We start from the raw sequence: 20,907 nt of genomic DNA on the forward strand, positions 1-20,907 counted from the left end.
ATGAATGGGAGTTTTGGTTTAATGCAGCAAAATGTAAGGTCTTGAGGTTTGGGACACATCGATGGGATGCTGCATACTCTATTGGAGGAGCTATACTAGAGGAAGTAGTGAAGACAAGAGATCTGGGATTGATGATTGATGGAAACCTGAAATTTAGGGGACATATTGCGAAGATGGTGAAGGTAACCCAGAGGGTTGCTGCCCTACAGATATAAAAGAGTTATCATTCCATTGTGTAAACCCTGGTCAGACCACACTTAGTTTATTGTTCTCAAATTTGGTCCCCAGGATTTGAAGGGGATAAATTAACTGTGGAAAGAGTACAGAGGTGGATAACATAGATGGTTTCAAGACTGTACAATGTCAATTATGATGATTAGCTGAGGGAATGTGGACTGCAGAGTTTGCTGGATAGAAGAAGAGTGATATGATCTAGACTTCTGAAAGGCAGTTATAGGGTGGACACTGGGGAGTTCTTTTGCTTGGTGGAACAGCGTGAAGGAGCAATGACAAGGGATCATCCCTGGAAGTTACGAAAGGAAGCTGTTCGCAAAAATTTGAGGAGTGGTTTCTTAGCATGGAGGGTGGTTGAACCGTGAAATGCATTGCCTGGGTGAATGGTGAGAGCAAGAATGGTCAATAAGTTTAAGGAGTGGTATGACAGACTTTGTGTTTCCTAAGAAGGACCTCCCACGATGAGTCTGTTGACTTCATGGAGGCCTGAATAATATATATATATTTTTAATATTCATCATGTTGATTATTACAGATGTTTCTTTGCAATTTTACACTCTATATATACAATATCAATGGATATAATCACTCTATATTGCATACTTTCGTTACAGTTATTACATACATTTGATTACATATGATACATTACTTATATCTGTTTACATATGATACTTACATTAGTTAACATATAATACATACATTACATACACTGGTTTACATGTGATATATCTTGGATGAGAACTAATTTCTCTGCTTTCATCCTCGAAGCTTATATGTAAGCTTATCTGAGGATGACACCAGTTGGTTATTATTTATTGTTTTTTTTTTGCTGTGTTGGGAAGTGAAATCTATGAGTGAGAAATTCGCACGCACACACACACACAATAACTTGGAATGTATTGATGCGTCGCTGAACTGGAAGCCTGAATGAATATATTGTGTTTCATTAAGTTTATATGGTATTTTGGGTGCGTGTTTCTTGTTCATAGTATGTCCTTAGAGCTCTTTTCAGGCTATTGTAGTTTGTAAGGTTTCTGTATTCAAAAAGGTAATTTGTTTATCATGTCTGGGATGTAGAAGTTTTGCGTGGCCTTTCCGTAGTGATTATTGTATTTATATGTGATATAATTAGTTGTCTGAGGTCTTGTTATATGGTATGTATTTCTGACTGTCCTGTAGTTGGCATCAAAATAATGTTTTAGCAAAGCTGCATAGTGACATAAATGTATTGCTGTCAGTATTTTGTGTTCTGACATTGCAATGTATATAAGGTCGTTAATTTCTCCTTGTTTGCAAAAGATCAGTTTTATCATTTTGTACTGTAGCGACATTAATCTATTTAATTTGTAGGGTGCACAAAAGCATACGTTGTTATAGCGTATCTTAGTATATTTTGGCATAGTGCTTTATATATTAGTGTTTTTAGGTGTATGGAAACTATGTCTTTTAATCTGTAGAGTTTGCCACTTATTGTTAGAAGTTTGTTGTGTAGATGGTTTATGTGGCTATTCCAGTTCATATCTGCATCGAAGTAAATTCCAAGGTATTGTATTGTTTCAACCTGAGCGGCTGTAGTGGTTTTGCTGTTCTGTGTATTTTTTATGTTCGAAAGTGAATGTTGGATGGTTATATATTTGTTATCAACTGGTCGAGTCAGTGGATTTCTGAATATCATTAATTTTGTCTTTTCTGAGTTCAGGTGTATGGAGTTTTTCGTGAGCCAGTCTGATCAGATTTATGTCATATTGCATATTTGTTTGAGCTATGCTTGCATTATTATGGATGGATATTATTGCTGTATCGTCTGCGTATTGGAATATCTTACCTTTGAGTGGTAGCTGATTAATATCGTGCATGTAAATGTTGAATAGAATTGGGGAGAGTACAGCTCCCTGTGGTACTCCACAGGTTACTGGTAGCTCTCTGCTTTGGTTTGACCCAATACGTGTGATATGCTTTCTATTTTGAAGGTAGTTTGTAAACCACTTGTGAAGAGGCCTGTCTATTCCAACATGCCTCAGCTTATCTAACAAGGTTTGATGTGTGAGTGTATCGAATGCTTTAGTTAGATCAATAAAGACTACCATAGCAATTTTGTTTTTGTCTAAGGCGGTATTAATTACGTCTCTAAAGTCTTCCAAGAGAGAGATGTTGTTCCCTTATTTTTCTGAAAACCGTATTGTGTTTTGGGGATAATATGAAAGGTCTCTGTGTATGCTGTGAGTTTCTTCAGTATGATCCACTCTGTAATTTGATTGATAATTGGTAATGTTGCTATGGGTCTGTAATTGCTGATTAAATTTCTTTTTCCATGTTTGTATATGGTTGTGATTATGGCAGTCTTTAGCATACTTGGTATCTGTCCTGTTTTAAATATTTTATTTATTAATTTTAGTAGGATAGGACTTAAACTAGTTTCCACTATCCAAAGTTTGTTGGCTGGAGAGAAGTGATGATGCTATCCCCTCAACCAAGCAGACAAACTTTTTTTTTAAACTCCACTCATAGAATGCTATAAACTCATCTGATATCAGTACCATGAGTATAGTAAGTGTTAGATAATCCAGAAACCCTGCTCTCGAGACTAAACATGGAACTTTTTCAAGCCAACTAGGCTTCTAATAAGTATGATGCTAGTCCCACATTGAGTGATTAAATTGATCTACCATCTAAATTACTATTATTATCATTAAAAGTCTATGAGTACTTTAAAATAAAAAGTTTTAAAATTCAGGGCATAAATTTTCTATTTGCCTGATATACACAATATAAACACACCAAAATAGAAACTGTAAATATATGAACAGATTAATTAAAGGTAAATATAAAACATGACTCTTTTTTTATTATTTTGGACAAAATCTCAAAATTCTGATAAATTTAAATTTTTTTTTTTTTTCAAAACAGATATAAAGCATGAAGAACTGCTGTTTCAATATTTACCTTCATGTTCTTCATATACCAGGTAGAAATCCTTCCATTCCCACAATGACACAAGTTCAACGTAAGAGTGAGAAAGGATTGAGGGAGGCGGGTATAAATTAAGTGATAAGTCATCTCTCTGTGAATGAATATCCCATCGCATTTCTATATGGGGTATTTCTAAAGCATCACAAACTGACTGTACATTCATGCTAGTTAGATCAGACTGAGGACCAAATATTCCAGCAATCCCTGTCTGCAGCAAGGAACATACTAGAAAATGAAAAAAAAAAAGAAAATCAAATCAGTAATAAACAAATGCAATGCATTAACAAAAAATATTATAAAAAATATTATATTGTATTTATAACAAGTATGGAGATTATTACACACTGTTTGACAAAATTAACACAGAGAAATAAAAAAAAAAAAACATCAGTCAGGACAAGGAAAAAATTTTATGTTAATAAATGTGAAGAGACAGAGTACCAGATGAAGAAGCACGATTATAAAAGGATGTCTCATCTAGTTTGTAACCTAATGCATAAGTTTAAGCCCGAATTGAATGTCATCAAAGACATGAATGGAGCAGTGCTAACAGAAGAACTGGAAATCTAAAACAGATGGAAAGAGTACTGTGAGGAACTATACAGCAGAGAAGGTAAGGAAAACTTGGAGAAGCCCTCTCAAAAGAAAAATTTCAATTTGGAAACCCTCAACTTAAGCATAAGGTTGAAAGGGCAATTAAACAGCTCAACAACAATAAAGCCCTAAGTGCAGATGGAATCCCAGCAGAATTAATTAAGGAAAATTAATTAATTCTGCTGGGATTCCATCTGCACATTGCATTTTTGCACATTGCACTGGAGATTCCATCTCCAGCCACAGTGGATGGAGGGATAAAAGTATTTCATAGATTGGTTGTGAGGATATGGAAGACAGAATTATGGCCTAGAGACTGGAAGCAGTGGGTTTTCATACCATTGCACAAGAAGGGAAATATGAAAGATTGCAAATACTGTAGAACTATTAGTTTAATCTCTCATGCAAGCAAGATTTTATTATTATTATTATTATATGGGCACCTCCATGGAGTCCAAAGACTCATCGAGGAAGACCCAATCTATGCACACAATCTATCATACCTATCCTTGAACCCATTAACAGAAAAAGCACTCATAACTGACTCTGGCTTCTACTCATTCACCACTCTCCAAGCAAAAAATTTAGTCCTCACACCCCTACTAACCACACATCTATTCTTCCAGGGATGACCCCTTGTTCTGGTTCCTCTAGCCAAGTACTGAAACATTTCTTCCCCTGCATCTATCCTATAAAACCATTTAAGCAACTTAAATGTTTCTATCATATCCCCTCTTTTAGTCCTATCAACCAACTTCTGAAATCCACACACCTTCAATTTAGCCTCATATGAAACATTCCGCAGGCCACTCAACACTGAATCCTTTCCACCGCTTCCTCATCCCCAAGAAACCCAGGTGACAAGACCTGAGTACAGTAATCCAGATGTGGGTGTATAAAGGCCTTATAAAGAGGAATGACAACTTCCTTATCTCAACTTGTTAATATGTTTTTTTCAATAGCCAAATAATCTTATGGACTACCTTAGCAATATATCCTCTAAACATTAATTCTGTCTACTACCATCCTAAATCTCTAGCTTCATCTATTTCTTGGAGTGCAGTGCCATCAATGAGATACATGGCTTGTAATCTATTTATCCCAAAATGCATAACTTTACATTTCTCGACATTAAACTGATAACCATTAACTTTTTCCCATACTGACAGCCAATTGAAATCATCCTGCAAGCTCTCCACATTGCCTTGATTAACTATTAATCTACTTAATTTATTAATCTAATTAATTTAATTTATTAATCTGAATAACTAATTAATCTACATCAGCAAACAACTGAATATTTCCTTTCAGGTTATTTCCTATATCACTTATCTACAAATAAAACAGCAATGGTCCTAGCACTGAACCATGCAGCACACTACTAGTCACCTGTTTTCGCCTCGATTCTACCTCTCCATATGCTGCTTTTTGATATCAGCCCAGCAGCCACCCTGTTATCCACTTAACCAGTGTCATAACCATCCCAATTTGTTCTAATTTGCATAACAGAGTTCCATATGGTAATCTGAAAAATGCCTTTGCAAAATCCAGCAAAATCATTGTGTAGCTACTTCCTTTTTCCAATTCAGTTGTTACTCTATTATAAATAGTTAGTAAATTATTAAGGCATGACCGACCCTTTACAAAGCCATGTTGATCCTCATACAGTATCATATTCTTATCTATCCATTCTTGAATTCTCTTTTTTACCAATTTTCTAGTACTTTTACCGCATGCCTGAGATACTGATTAGTCTATAATTTGCTACTGTAGTCATAGAACCTCCCTTATGCAAAGGAATAATTTTTCCCTCTTTCCACTCCCTTGGAACTCTATCAGAGCTGAGACTTAAATTAAACAGCTTAGTCAAGGGCATTGCCAGTTCCCTTGCATTATTGCAAAACTAGCTGATATATCCAGTCTAATCCCACAGCTATATTTACACTGAGATTCTGCAATATTCTAAGAACCTCCAATTCATCCACCTCTGTGGATGAATTGGAGGTTCAGACGCATTAGTGTCTGTCACGTAGGTTAAATCAGTAACCTCACCAGGAAGATATATGCTTGCAAAGTGGTCACTCAACAACTCAACTATTTTATCAACTTCTGTCTCCTCATGACTATTATCACTCATTAAGGCTAATCTTCCATAGTCATTCTTCCTCTTATATGCCACATAATGAAAGAACTCTCTTTGGGATTTCCTTTGGTCTGCATGGCTAGATTCTTCTCATGATCTGATTTAACCTTCCTTGCCATGCTGGTCACCTTTCTTGCGTGAGCCTTGTACTGTTCATGAGTTTGTTGGTCACCTTGCTCTTTATGTGCCGTCCACAGCATTTTCTTCTTATGCAGCTCGTGCTTAATGATATTACTCATCCAACTAACTCTTACCCAATTAACCCTCCTTACCTTAGGTATACAAATTAATACTGCTCCCTCTAGATGACTCTTAACCATATTCCATGCACTACTAAGCATGTCATAATAATTTTATTAAAACTCATTCTAAATAGGATTGATGCCCAAGCTGAGTCAGAGATGCCAGAGGAAGAAGCAGGAAAAGGAAATTTTAGGAAAGCAAGGATACCAGATATCAGATCCTTTGCCTTAGACAAATCACTGAAAAGTATAAAGAATTTAGAACTCCCTTTGTTAATGTGTTTTGTAGACTACTCCTAAGCATTTAACTGTGTTCAGCATTCATGAGTAAGTAGCCACAGTAAGAACAGGTGTTGGATTAACTGTTTTCAGGAGTTACACAAGGTTAGTACTTTCTCCTCAGTTTAGTATTTATGCTGAAGATATCTTGCATTTAGTATTGGATGAGCTTAATCAGAATCAGGATAGGTGATAGATTGATCTGAGGTAAATCAGAAATCTCAAACCTAGTAAGATAAAGATTATGGTTCTCAAATGAAATATAGACAGAGAAACTCCTGAGAAACAAGTGTTCCTTAACAGAGAAAGAATTAAGGAAATAAGCAAGTTCGAGTACCTGGAATCCATTATTAATATCAAGAATTGCTGTTGAAGACATCAGAAAAAGATCAGGTATGGCTAAAACAACAGTTAGAAAACTGTCTATAATCTGGAAGGATGGATATATATGTGTATACTCTGTATATATATATATATATACTCCACAGGAACAAAATTTAGGATTCTGGATGCAACTGTTTTTCCAACAGCACCTTATGAATGTGAGACTTGGAACCTCTAGAATTCTGATAGGAAAAGGAGAGCTGGTTTTGAGATGTGGTGTTACTGAAGGTTGTTGAGAATATCAACAGCCTTCTGTTGAGGATATCATATATTAAAAGATGGTCAAATGAATGGGTGCTGTAAAGGATCAGCAAACTTTAAGGCTTCTTAAAGATTCATTTTAGACAAATTATGGACTCTACAACCATGCTATAAATAACTATTTTAATTTCACGACGTTTTGACCTTCATATTAGGGTCATCATCTGGAGTATACACACACATATATATATATATATATACAGAGACAAGCTGAATTACATTTCCCACAGTATGCTAACGAGTCAATGATTTGATTGGATCAGTATGCTAAAGAGTCAATAATTTGATTGGATCAAATCATTGTCTCTTTAGCATACTGTGTGAAATGTAATTCAGCTTGTCTCTGTATATATATGTGTGTATACTCCAGATGATGACCTTAATATGAAGGTCAAAACGTTGGGAAATTAAAATAGTTATTTATAACACGGTTGTAGAGTCCATAATTTGTCTAAAATGAATGCTGATCACTGTGGATGTGCAGTGTAACACTAAAGGAAAGGCTTTTTAAAGATACTGACAGAAGAAAGCTGAAATACTTTGGATGCATTGAAAGGATGGAAGGAGGACTTCTCAAAACGGTAGTAGACAGCAAAGTTCCTGGAAAAAAGAGGAAGGAGTGGCCCCTCAACGAGATGGATTGGTGTGTGTGTGTGATCAGTCACTCTCTGAAGTGGCTGATCTTCAGAGAGTTGAATTTCAGAAGAGCGTACAACATGATCACGTGGCAAGGACTGCTGTGGTACATCACCAGGGAATGGAGTGATCAGTGGTGCACAAAGAGGGGGCCCAAGGCCCCTTGGCCCCCTCCAAGAAAAAAGGAAAAAAACACTAGAAAAGTTTCCAAAAATCTTTTCCTAATTAAAATTCAGCAATCCTTACAGATGCTCAGTCATAGGTCGTATCTGATGCATAGTGTGTATTCTCAAATTGTCCCCCCACCAGACTAAATCCTGAGTACGCTACTGGGAGTGACTATATGCCATCTGTTGATGTCCAATGAATAGATGGATGAACAAAATTAACAAAACACTTAGAAAATGAGGCATAACTCATGCAGTTTGCATGAGTGTACAATTGAAAAACAATGAAATGAGAAGACAGCAAGGAATGTCAGAGAGAGAGATATAAGGGATATTACATAATGGTGTATAAGAATTACCAAAAAAGATCACATTACAGAAGTCAACAAACACAGTATGCTCAAAAATACGATTACATAACATCAGTATGACATGTGATTCCCATTCCCTGTAATGTCTAAACTGTCCTAAATAGACTTGAACAGGCTTCCTCCTGGGCAGAATTGAGCTCACCAAGTGATCAAAGCAGCAGTTGCTGATGTGTAGTATGACACTAAAGGGCATCCCACACATACTGGATCCAATTTAAGTCTGATGTTTGGGCTGGCCACAGCAGCCATTGAATATTTTCAGTCTCAAGATAATTCTCCACAACTTGAACTCTATGGGCAGTGGCATTGTCATGCATGAAAAGAAAATCTGGGCTAACTGCACCCAAACAACATCCCTCATAAGGTTCAAGGATCTCTTCTTGGTACTTCTGTATAGTTACTGTATCCCTATCAAAAAAATGTGGTCAGAATATTAGCATATTCCTTGCTCTCTCTCTCCCCAAATGAAACATCTAAAATTCATTTGTGGAATAAAACAGGACTCAACAGACAACAGAACTGGACCCATTTGTCCAGACTCCAAATCACATGTTCATAGAAAAGTTTTAACAAGCGGTGCAGTGATTTGTGATCAATGGGATACAAAATACAAATCACTGGCTTTCTTGCATAGAGTTTACTCGAGTTGAGTCTTCTTAACACAGTTCAGTTGGAAATGTTTTCTACTATGGCTGCAGCAACCTTGAGAGACATATGGACATGACAGAGTTCTGGCTTGCTATTGGTCTGTTCTGATTGAGCCCTCAGGTAATCTTGATCAGCCCTTCTTGTAATGGTTCACATCTCTAGTGACTTTCCTTTTCCAGGATATTAATTCCCCACCCTAGTACATAACTTGCCAATCTCCAATCCAGTACATTAATATATTATCCAATTCAGATTTAATTACCAGCATGTCATCAAAGACCTTTTACAAAATATAAATATCCTATTGTGCATGCATCTCTCTTGTCCAACAAGCAAGTAGATTGCTGTGTGGCCAGAAAATTCACCATAAACATTTTCAGCGTAAGATGTTTTCGGCGTAAAAATTTAAACTAACAATCTGGTGACCTTGTCAACCAACTAGTTAGAGAAAGGTAATTTCTTTAAAATTAAGCTTTCTAACTGACAGTCTGCTTGTGTGCTTCCCTTCATCTCTGATGTCGTCTTTAGCAAATTTGTGTCATAATATTAGATGGAGGCAAAAGAAAGGCCAAGCACCCCCTATCCCAACTGAAAGAAGTGGATACATAATTCCAGATGAGTACAAATTTCTAAAAAATTGTGAGCAGTTTTTATTACACGATAGTGGTGAAAATGATGAAGAGAGAATTATAGTATTTGGTACACAAGCTGGATTAGATGATCTTGAAAAAATAAGGATTAGGCATGCGATGGTACTTTTAAATGCAGTCCAAATATATATTACCAGTTATTCAGGCTACATATAGCAATAGGAAGTATTAGCATTCCACGTCTTTTTGCTTTCATCATCATCACGAACCATGGGCTCACTGCCCATTGGTGTCCTCCTTCACTATCTTCTTCCACCTTTCTTTGTCTGGTGCACGGTGTTGCAGTTTCTGTACACCCATTCCACACCAGTCCTTTATGTTGTATATCCATTCTCTGTATAGTCTACATCTTCTGCTTACACCATCCATAACACCAACCATAAAAGTCTTTTTCTTCCGGTCCTCACTCATTCTACAAATATGTCCAAATAATTGCAGCTTCCATTTTATAATCTTCTGCATGATTCTCTTTTGGTTGTATCTTCTGATAAATCTATTCATTTGTGATTTTCTGCACTCATCTTATTCTTAGAATCTTCCTATAACAAGTTCTTTAAAATGCCAAAATTATTTTTCTTGATTGCTTATTTATTACCCACGTTCCAGATCCATACAGTATGCAGCTAAAGATGCCTGTTTCCAGCACTCTTAGTTTTGTTTGCAAGCTGATCACTTTACTTTTCCAGATGTTATCTGTGGTCAAATTAGTTCTCCCTTTTGCAATCCTGATCTTTATTTCTTTTTTACAGTCCAAATCATACGTCATTTTACTTCCCAAATATCTGAATTGTTCTACATTTTCTCTACCAGTTCCATCCACTTGTATCTTTTGTTTCATGTTCTTCTCGCCAAATACCATTGTCTTTGTTTTTTTCCAAGTTCATAACAAGTCCAAATCTCTTTCCTTCTTCATTTAACAGTTTCAGTGTTTTTTTGTAGTTCTCTTTCGTCTTCTTTAGTAATAACAATGTCATCTGCAAATCTCAAATTGTTAATTCTCATCCCATGCACTGATGTTTCTTTTGCATCTTCATTTTATCCATTGCTCTTCTAAATGTGCAATGAAAATGCTTGGTGATATTGGGTCCCCCCCCCCCCCCGTCTAGTACCTCTGCTTGTTCTAAACCATTTCCCGAAATCATCACCTATTCCAACTGTTGCAACTACATTCTGATAAACATAGTTTATAGCTATTAATTTTCTATTAATTCCATAGGATTCTAGCACTGATAATGTCACTTTCTTGTTGATACTGTCAAATGCCTTCTGAAAATCAAAAAAGCAAGTATATATATGTTTTTGTTTTTTCTCCTAGTTTTCTCTGCTATTAACCCATTGTCAAAATCTGTTGAATTGTAGTTCTATCTTTCCTAAATCCTGCTTGCTCGTCTGCAAGGTATGCTTCCAATTGTGTTCTCAATCTTTCTGTCAATATCATCATCATCACTTTACCAAGGTGAGTTGTTCAAGGCTATTGTTGTATAATTTTTACATTCTAGCTTATTTCCTTTCTAGTATAATGTTATTAATATTGATTTCACCCACTACTTTGGCATTTTCTCTTCGTTCCATACCATATTACATAGTCGGTGCATTTGTGTAACCATACTTTCGCCATCATATTTAATAATTTCTCCAGTGATGTTATCGTCACTAGGAATCTTGTTGTGTTTTAGCCGTCCTATTGCTTTTTCTACCTCTCCTCTTAAAATGTCCATATCATACTCATTAATTGGTGATGATATCTGCTTCAATTTCCTAGTCAGTTTCCCAACACTATGTAAATCTAGTTTTTCTTCATATAACTCACTACAATATCTTGTCCATCGCTGTACAATTTGTCTTTAATCATCAGTACTTTGCTTTTTTCATCTTCTGGTTTGGTTGCAACCTTCTATTAATGGTTCTAATCATTTTGTACACCTCCCTAGTTTTATGCTCTCCATAGTACTGTTCTATATTATAAATTGTCGAAATGCAAGATTTAATGAAACAGTTATTGGAAATGAAAAATGAAATGAAGAATATGTTGAGTGATGTTAAGCGTCTAGTGGAAACTAATGAAAGTATGCAAGAAAACAGAATGAAAGAAAAAAGAGTAAAAGAAATGACAAGTTATTTCAGGATAGCAGTATGTGGAGACTCCATAATTAGAGGGCTACTTACTGACAGAGTCCATAAGGTCTGCTATCCGGGTGGAAGAAGGAGTACGATAATTAAGGCGTTGGACATGAGGAAGAAAGGAGCAAGAGAGTTAGTTGTGATAGGAGAGACAAATGATCTAACTAGACATAAGAAGGAGGATGTAAAGACGAATATCAGGACACTATTGAGAAGAGTGAAAGATAACAGTGTAGTAGGAAAGGTTGTTAGTGTGTTACCCAGGTATGATGATGATGATGAGTTACAACGCAGAGCCAAAATCATGAATGGTATGCAAGCAGAGCTGTGTGAGGAGAAGGGAGGGGAGTTTGTGAATGTATGGAATGTGTTTGAGGGAAGAATGAAATTATACATGAAATTAGGCATGATGGGTTGCATTTAAATAGTTTTGGAGTGAGTGTGCTGGAGAAAGTGTTGCTGGATGAGAGTATAGTGTGTGTGTGTGTGTGTGTGTGTGTGATGCATGCCAGAGATCAGAATGAAGAGATGAAGAGAAAAATCAGGAGAGTGGTACTAAAGAGACAGAAGTGCTTGGCAGTGGAAACAGTAGTAGTGTGAGGGAGGAAGAAGGAATGGGAATACAAGAGGAACAGGGAAACGAGGGGGAGCTCTGGTGGACAGGGAGACATGACATAGAGAGAGAGAGAGTGAATGTTGAAAGTGGCAGTGAATGTGTATGAAGATGGAGTATATTGAAATGTAGGTGAACAAGTGGGGACTAGGCAGGTATATGTAGTAAGCAGTGATAAGGGTGATTTGGCAGATGTAGTGGGGAAATCACAACCAACATATGGTTTGGATAGGACTGGTTATAGAACTAAAAATGAACTGTTGTGTTTGTTTTACAAATGCCAGAAGTATCAGAAATAAAAGGGATGAAATGATTTCAGTGATTGAGTTTATTTGCCCCCAAATCATTGGAATAAGTGAAACATGGTTGAATGAAAATGACATCGTAACGGGAATAGAAATGGAAGGGTACAATATTTTTCGTGAGGATGGAAAGGACAGAAAGGGAGGAGGAGTGTTGCTAATGATAGTGGGGAAATTAAGTCACATAAGGTGGACATGAAAGGGTTGAAAGGGGGAAATAGTGGCAATGGTTATGAGGCACTGTGGTGTAACATGGAGGTTGAGAGGAAGACATATTCAGTTGGATGTTGCTATAGGCCTGGGAATGTGGAAGGTGGTGATGAGGAAATGTATAAACAACTTGGATCAGTGAACACAGGAAGAGAAATTATTATGGGTGATTTTAATTATGGTGGTATAGATTGGAATGAAGAGATAGCATTTGGGAATAAGGAAAATGAATTTCGTGAGTTCTTGAGAGATAACCATCTCAGGCAGCACATAAAGAAAGGTACGCGAGGATCAAGAGTTCTAGATCTCATTATTTATCAGAGGATGTTGTTAGGGGGTTTCATATTTTCCTCCAGTTAGTGAAAGTGATCATGAAGTAATTACCTGTGTTGTGGCCAGTCATATGCAGACTTTGAGAGGAAAGGATATATGTGGAATTATAAGGCTGGTGATTATGACAAGCTTAGGAGACAACTTCTTCGAGCTATAACATGGAACGTGGAGTTGAGCGATAAGGAAAAAAATGATGCATGGGAACTTACAAAGAAATACATAACAGCATAAATATACAAATGTATCACAAAGGCCAAAAGGCTGAATAAGGTAGGTGTTAAATGGATGAATGTGGGGCTTAAGCATGAAATCTGGAAAAAGAAAGTACTTTGGAGGAAGTAAAAGATGAATAATGGTAATCAGTTATGAAAAATATAAAGAACAAGCTAGGAGAGTGATTCAAGTTAGTAACGAAAACAAAAGTAGAGTATGAGCAGAAACGGGCAAATCAGGCTAAGAAAAACCCTAGAGAGTTTTTTTAGATATTTGGCAAGTAAAAAGAAGAATGATCATGGAAAGATGAAGTTAAGGGATGAAAGTGGTAGAATGATAACTGCTGCAGACATTGCATGTGGTATTCAGTGATCAATTTATAAGTGTGTTTCATCCTGATCTCGGTGGAATCATGAGGAACTTAAGTGTAGAGGACATAGGAGAGGAAGGCTTAATTGTGAGTGAGTAGGAGGTATTTAAGGAAATAAATAACATTGATGTTAATAAGGCGATAGGATTTGATTACATATCACCAAGCATCTTAAGGGAATGTTCCAGGAAACTGGCAGTAGCATTTGCACGATTGTTTAATAAGAGTTTTGCAACAGCAGAGGTTCCAAAGGAGTGGAAGGAGGGTAAAATTGTTCCACTGCATAAAGGTGGTGATAAGACTGTAGCTTCAAATTATAAGCCGTTGTGTATATCTGGAGTTGCCTTGAAGGTACTGGAGAAATTGGTGAGATGTAGGATACAGAAATGGGTTAATAACAGCAGTATTCTCTTTGGTTATCAACATGGGTTTGTTAAGAGGAGATCATATTTCACTAACGTACTTATGTACTATAACAAGGTGACAAATACCTTTGGATATTTGCCACCTTTGCAAAGCATTGGATTTTGCAAAGCCTTTTAATAGACTACCACATGACAAGCTCTTAAATAAATTAAAACAGATTGGATTGGATAACAGACTTCTGTGTTGGATTGGCGACTGGCTGTCGGATAGATATCAGAGAGTTGTATGTAGAGGTGCAGTTTTCTGAAAGGGAAAGATCACCAGCAGTATGCCACAGAAGTCTGTTATGGGGCCATTGTTATTCGTATGTTATTAACATACATATAATTTGTATGTTAATGATATTGTGTTGGGTTTAACTAGTGATATCCAGCTGTTTGTAGATGATGCAAAACTGGGGAGAGCAATGCACAGTCAAGCTGATGTTAATGCCTTAAAAGAGGACTTGAATAGATTGTATGAATGGGCAGGTAAGTGGAACTATCAGTTCAATGTTGCCAAGTGTAAGGTTTTGAGATTTGGTGAGAAAAGATGGGATGCAAAGTATACACTTGGTGGGGAAACTTTAACAAAAGTAGAGGAGATGAGAGATCTAGGAGTGATGGTAGACAAGGACCTGAAATTCAGGGGCCACATTGCACAAGTTGTGAAGAAATCACATCAAATAATGACAATGATGCAGAGACCACTGACATGCAGAAATAGACAGGTTATGATTCCATTGTATAACGCCTTGATCAGACTTCATATGGATTACTGTGCACAGGTTTGGTTGCAGGTTTTCATGGTGACGAGGATATGTTGGAAAGGGTACAGAGAAGAATCACAAAGGTAGTCAGTGGTCTTTGTAATGTGAAGTACGATGATGGATTGAGAGAATGTAAGTTGTAGAGCTTCGTAAATAGGAGAAAGAGGGAGCCAGGGATATGATTGAGACATTAGCTGGTCAGGAGTTGTTATCAGGTAGACATGGAAAAGATTTTTCATAGATTGGGAGAGGGGAGTAGAACAAGAGGCCATTGCTGGAAATGGTATAAGGAGTGTGTGAGCAAGGGAGTGAGAGGCAAGTTCTTTGCATTGAGAGTGGTTGGTGAGTGGAATGCATTGCCTGAGTGTGTTGTGGATGGGGACACATTGAATCAGTTTAAGATTCAGTTGGATAAGCATTGTATGCAGTAGTGAGTACCTTCCATGATGAGTCTCTGACTCCATGGATGTAAAATGTTAATAATAATAATAATATGACATTGGGCTTCTAACCATTTCATCTTATCCATTCTGACTGCTTTTTTTCATCTCATTACACTTTCTTCTATATTGCTCCTCTATTTGTTCTGATGTATCCCTTCTTATTTTCAACATTCTTTTCTCCTGTAATAACTTCAGTGTTTCTTGTATAATTCATTTCTTCTTGATCTTCTCTTCTTCTGGTACTGTTTCTTCAACTGCATCTGCTATCTCCTTCATTACTCCTTTCACTCATAAATTTGAATTTTTTTCTTTATCCACACTTTCAAGTTTCTCCTCTAACACTGTTCTGTACTTCTTCCTATTTCTGCTTCACTTATTCTTGCTATATCTCTTTGTTTCTGATGATGGAGTTTATATTTTCTTTTTAATTTCAACTTGATGTTTGCAATCACTAAACTATGATTTCGAGTCTATATCCGCTCCTTGAAAAGTTCGAAACTGCTGTACTGATGTTATCCATCTTCTTTTAATCATATCAATCATGTTCTTGGTTTTCCCACCATTTGATCACCATGTCCATTTTCTTCACTCCTTTTGTTGGAATCTTGTGTTACAGATCATCATATCGTGGTCCACAGCAAATTCTAACATTTTTCACCTCATTCATTTCTTTCTCCGAAACCATATTTTCCCATGACTCTTTCCCAACCATCATTATCTATTCTGACCTTGGCATTCCAATCTCCTTCAATAATTAGTACAGTTTGCTTTGGTATTGTCTCTGTCAGATCTTTGAAAAATAAGTCAATATCCTCGTCTGTGCGGTCAGATGTGGGTGCATATATCTGGACTATTGATATATTAAATGGTTTTGCTTGAAATCTTGCTGCTATGATTCGTTCATTGACTGGTTTGTAGCCTAACAGTGTCTCTCTAGTTCTCTTGTTAAGAAGAACGGCAACTCTTGCTTCGTGTCATGCCTTGACCATATGACTTCGCATCCATTTATCTCTCCTGATGATGTCCATTGCATCTTCACCAGTCCTAGTATATCACACCAGCGGCGTTGCTATAGCTTTTGCCTCCTGGGGCAGTCCCTGAGTTTGCCGCCCATCTCAATACATACCCAAAATACTACAAAAAGTCAAAACAACGTATAGGGTAAGGTTCAAAGTATTGCCCGGAATGGACCGCCCCCCCCTCCAGCTACGCCACTGTATCACACCAATATCTCTTCATTTCCTTGCGAAGTAATTCTAGTTTTCCTGACATCCAAAGTGCCTGTACATTCCATGTTCCTATTGATAATAGTTATGTTAGTTTCAGAGTCTGTTTCCTTTCGGTATCCCACCTTTCTTTTCGATCCAACCCAGCTCACTCGATTGGTATCACGGACCTTGTTGATCCGGGCGACGTCCGAGTCAACATGTTGTAGCTGTTGATTATATAGACATCAGATGACAATTGTGTTTTTAATTTTCGGTCAGAGCATCGATTGTATGTATGTATGTATGTTCATCTGCAGGTTGGCCTATTATAGGTAGACTGGAAGATCCGTCAACAGCTGCTTGGAAGAACATTAAAAAAATACAATGATAATCATGACTACAGAGTTAGGGCTAGAAGACTATGTCATGAACACCACAAAACAAAATCAAATGGGGAAAAAAAATCCACTATGTTTCATTAGAGCAAATTAAATGTGAGATAATTTGTTTTTTAGAATTGAACATTCTAAAAAAACCCTTAAAAACCAACATAATTCAAATAAGTATGGATATGTGTTATACTTCCTAAAATATGGAAAACAGTAATTCTTAGGCATCCTGAATTATAACCTCGGCTTCCTACTAGCACCCACACAGGTACTCTTCCTAGCTTGGACCCTTGACTGTCCACTGAGTTTCACTTCACTTTGTATTGCTTGTATGTTTATTAATTTATCTTGTACTATGTAAAGTTGACAAAGAGGAAATAGTGGAAGCATTAAATTATTGATTAATTCATTCTTTGTGCTGTTTTCATTCTGTTAACTGTTTGACATAAATTCTAACCAACACCTAAACTGACACACAACTATATTTGGAACTGGCAAGTAAAAATTTTGATTAATGTATTACTTAATATTCTGTATGACCAAGAAAATTTTTGAGGTAAGATTTCCCCACTGAACTTACACCTTCTTAGACTAGCTTATAACTTAACAAAAAATGGTAGGTAAATTGCCATTAAAAAAAAGAAAAAAAATACAACATAAAAACATAAAAAATAAAATTATACTGCTTTTAAAACATAATTTGCCTTCATTTTCTTTCTTCAGTTATATGTAATAATATCTAAAATATCAAAATATCTGACATGCTTAGTATTAATGAAGAAATTAATTTATACTAGATGCCAAGAAATTATGTTCTTGGTTTCATCTTTGTTTTCATATGCATGAAGTAAATTCACGACTGGGATACTCGTATATAGAGGCTAATGACTTCCCATCATTTGCTTTAGTATATATTAATGTAAGGTATATATTCTTATGGACATGTATAATGCTATGCATCATGGGAAAGACCATACCCTGACTGGTTTCAACATTTATTGAGGTATGTTTAAGTGCTGGGATACCTCTCCAAAAACTCTGAGTGATCTACAAGATCACTCTAAATCTCACTGAGTGACCCTAAAGGATCACTATTAAACTCATTACTCCTGATCTGAATCATTCCAGGACACGAAGCTCAGCAGTAGTTGCACCCAGTGATAGACAAAAACTCGCCATCAAGTGGAATCTCCCTACTCCTCAGGAAGCATGCAAATCTATGGGTGCTATATCCAGAAGAGATATCAAGGTTGAATGAATGCAGAAGTCATATATTTCCCATATACAAGTAGTCAAAAGATGTCACACCTTATTACTAAAATATTCTGAATTAGAGATAGATGTTGAAGTTTTTTCACTAGGTTATACTATAAATTAAAGATGCCAAGAAATTATATTCTTGGGTTCATCCTTTATCCAAATGTAAGCGAACAAAGTTTGTATGTGAAGTAACTTCATGACTGGGCTACTGAGTTTCCATATACTGAGTATCTCTTGAAAACCCCATATCTAAGTTGGTAATGACAAAGTTCTTAGGCTGTAAAGACCTGGGTTTCATTCCAACCTAGGATGTGAAGAATTTTAATAAAAGTTTTTCAACTTGATTTTTAATCCAAGAAACTTAAGTTTTTACTCCTTAAATACTGAGAAACCAGCTTGAGAACACAATTAGTTTACAGACAATACACATTTACAAGGCAAACTGGAATAGTACAGTGTACACAGAGTGGCCACAGGAGGTATGAGGCAGATTATTGCAGTGTGAAATAATATAGCATAGTATCGAGTGGCAACATGACATGGATTAGTAGTGTGGTTGTGTGGAGTCCTGCAACTCCATGGAAGTATCATATAATAATAATAATTATTAATAATAGAGCATATAAATGGAACTCAAGACTTGAAAAATTCAATGCTTGATGTCATTAGGTGTAGTGTATGCAAGTGTGTAATGTATTCATTAGAGAGGGTTACAGATTTGTAGATGGAGAGTGAAATGGTAATAATGGACCATTTCACTCTACACATCTGTTGTGTAGTGCAGCAGAGGAGAGAAGAGAAAGAAAAAGGAGGTAGTATTGTGAGTGATTCCATAATCAGGGGTCTACTTCATGAGAATTTGAAGAAATCATGTTTTCCTGGAGTGAAGATTAAAAACGTGCATAAATAGAATGCAAAGTAGATAAATGAAAGAGTTGATAATATTTGGAGATATGAATAATTTCAAAGGTAAGTAACAACGAGAGAGGAGGTATTTTGTCTATCATAATAAGGAATAAGGAATATCATAATAAGGAATAATGAGTAAGGAATGATGGCAGATTCAGCTGCACTTGCAAGTGGCATATCGCCAAGTCCTCCACCATTTAAGAACTCTATTATAAGCAATATCATAAGGGACTTTGTGGCATGCAGTACTTGCAGCATGTATACGTCTTGGGAATTGGATATGTGGCTTGTGAAAGAGAGTGAAGAGCGTATGTGCACAAAATGCAGGCAGTGGGAGGAAATAAATGCATTATAAATATCAATATCCAACCTTGTTGCTCCAGGAACGGGGAATGAATGTAGGAAGACAGGTAGTATGATAGGAGAGAATGAAAAAAATATATATATATGCATTAGGAAATAATAGTTGACATTGTGGAAGGCATGAGTGACTGTGAAAGTTTAAGAGATGGTTTTATTTGGGAGAGTGAATTTAGATTAAGAGTGACTGACCTGCAGAGGGAGATAGATGAGCTGAAAGAGGAGATGGAATGTCTTGTGAATGAGAGCAGAAGTATGAAAGATAAGATTATGAAAATGGAAGAAATAAATGCAAGCCGAGTCAGAGTAAGGGGGAGAGAGAATTTTGGGAGTGCTAGAAGAAGAGAGAATAGAAACAGTAGAAGAGAGGGAATGAGAGAGAGGTATGGGAATGCTAGCAGACGAGAGGATGGAAACAGTAGGAGAGATGGAATAAGAGAGAGAGAGGTATGGGAATGCTAGCAGACGAGAGGATGGAAAGAATAGGAGAGATGGAATAAGAGAGAGAGAGATATGGAAGTGCTAGAAGAGGAGAGAATGGAAACAGTAGGAGAGATGGAATAAGAGAGAGAGAGATATGGAAGTGCTAGAAGAGGAGAGAATGGAAACAGTAGGAGAGATGGAATGAGAGAGAGGTATGGAATGCTAGAAGACGAGAGGATGGAAACAGTAGGAGAGACACAATGAGAGAGGGATATGGAAGTGCTAGAAGTGGAGAAAATGGAAACAGTAGGAGAGAGGGAATGAGAGAGATGTATGGGAGTGCTAGAAGAGGAGAGAATAGAAACAGTAGGAGAGAGAGGTATGGGAATGCTAGAAGAGAAAACAGCTGTAGAGGAGAGGGAATGAGAGAGACCTATGGGAATGAAAGAAGAGGAGAGAATAGAAACAATAGGAGAGAGGGAATGATAAGAGGTATAATGTATGGCGATTCAATGATCCGTGGTGTTCAAGATAGGATGCGTGAGGAGTGTTTGCCAGGAGGAACAATAGAAAGGGTGGTTATGGCAATTAAGAGAAGTCAAAGGGTGGATGAGATGATTGTGATGGTAGGAACAAATAACTTGAATGGTAATGTAAGTCGGGCAGCGAGAGATATGAGATTCTTGCTTGAGGCTGTACGGAAGAAGACAGAGAGAGGAAAAATAGTGTGCGTGTTGCCTAGGTATGATAATGACGAGCTGAGCAGAAGCGTGGTGATATTGAATGGCATAATAGCGAGAATGTGTGACGAGAGGACTGGTATATGTGGATGTTTGGAGTACATTTGAGGAAAGAGAGGAATTGTATGTGAGAGACCACTTACATTTGAATGAGGAAGGACGTAGGCATCTGGAGAGATTGCTGTTCTGAACGAGTCAGTGTGTCCCAGGGAGGATGATAGCAAGGGTGGCCTCTTGTGGGAATGGATACTTGGGAGAAG

The 20,907-nt window shown here is 36.9% G+C and overlaps 1 protein-coding gene across 1 annotated transcript in view; it reads right to left on the minus strand.

Moving 5' to 3' along the window:
• LOC150100948 (glutamate receptor ionotropic, kainate 2-like) overlaps positions 1-20,907 on the minus strand; it is a 369,413-nt gene that overhangs the window by 269,307 nt on the left and 79,199 nt on the right. The window contains exon 3 of the mRNA XM_090401147.1: positions 3,178-3,429. Within this exon, the coding sequence (XP_090257273.1) occupies positions 3,178-3,429 (252 nt within the window). The remainder of the gene's footprint in view (positions 1-3,177; positions 3,430-20,907) is intronic.

The sequence above is a fragment of the Typopeltis vanoorti genome, chromosome 12 (assembly GCF_054136105.1).
Source record: "Typopeltis vanoorti isolate ZY-2024b chromosome 12, IOZ_Tvanoo_1.0, whole genome shotgun sequence".
NCBI classification, from domain to species: Eukaryota; Metazoa; Arthropoda; class Arachnida; order Uropygi; family Thelyphonidae; genus Typopeltis; species Typopeltis vanoorti.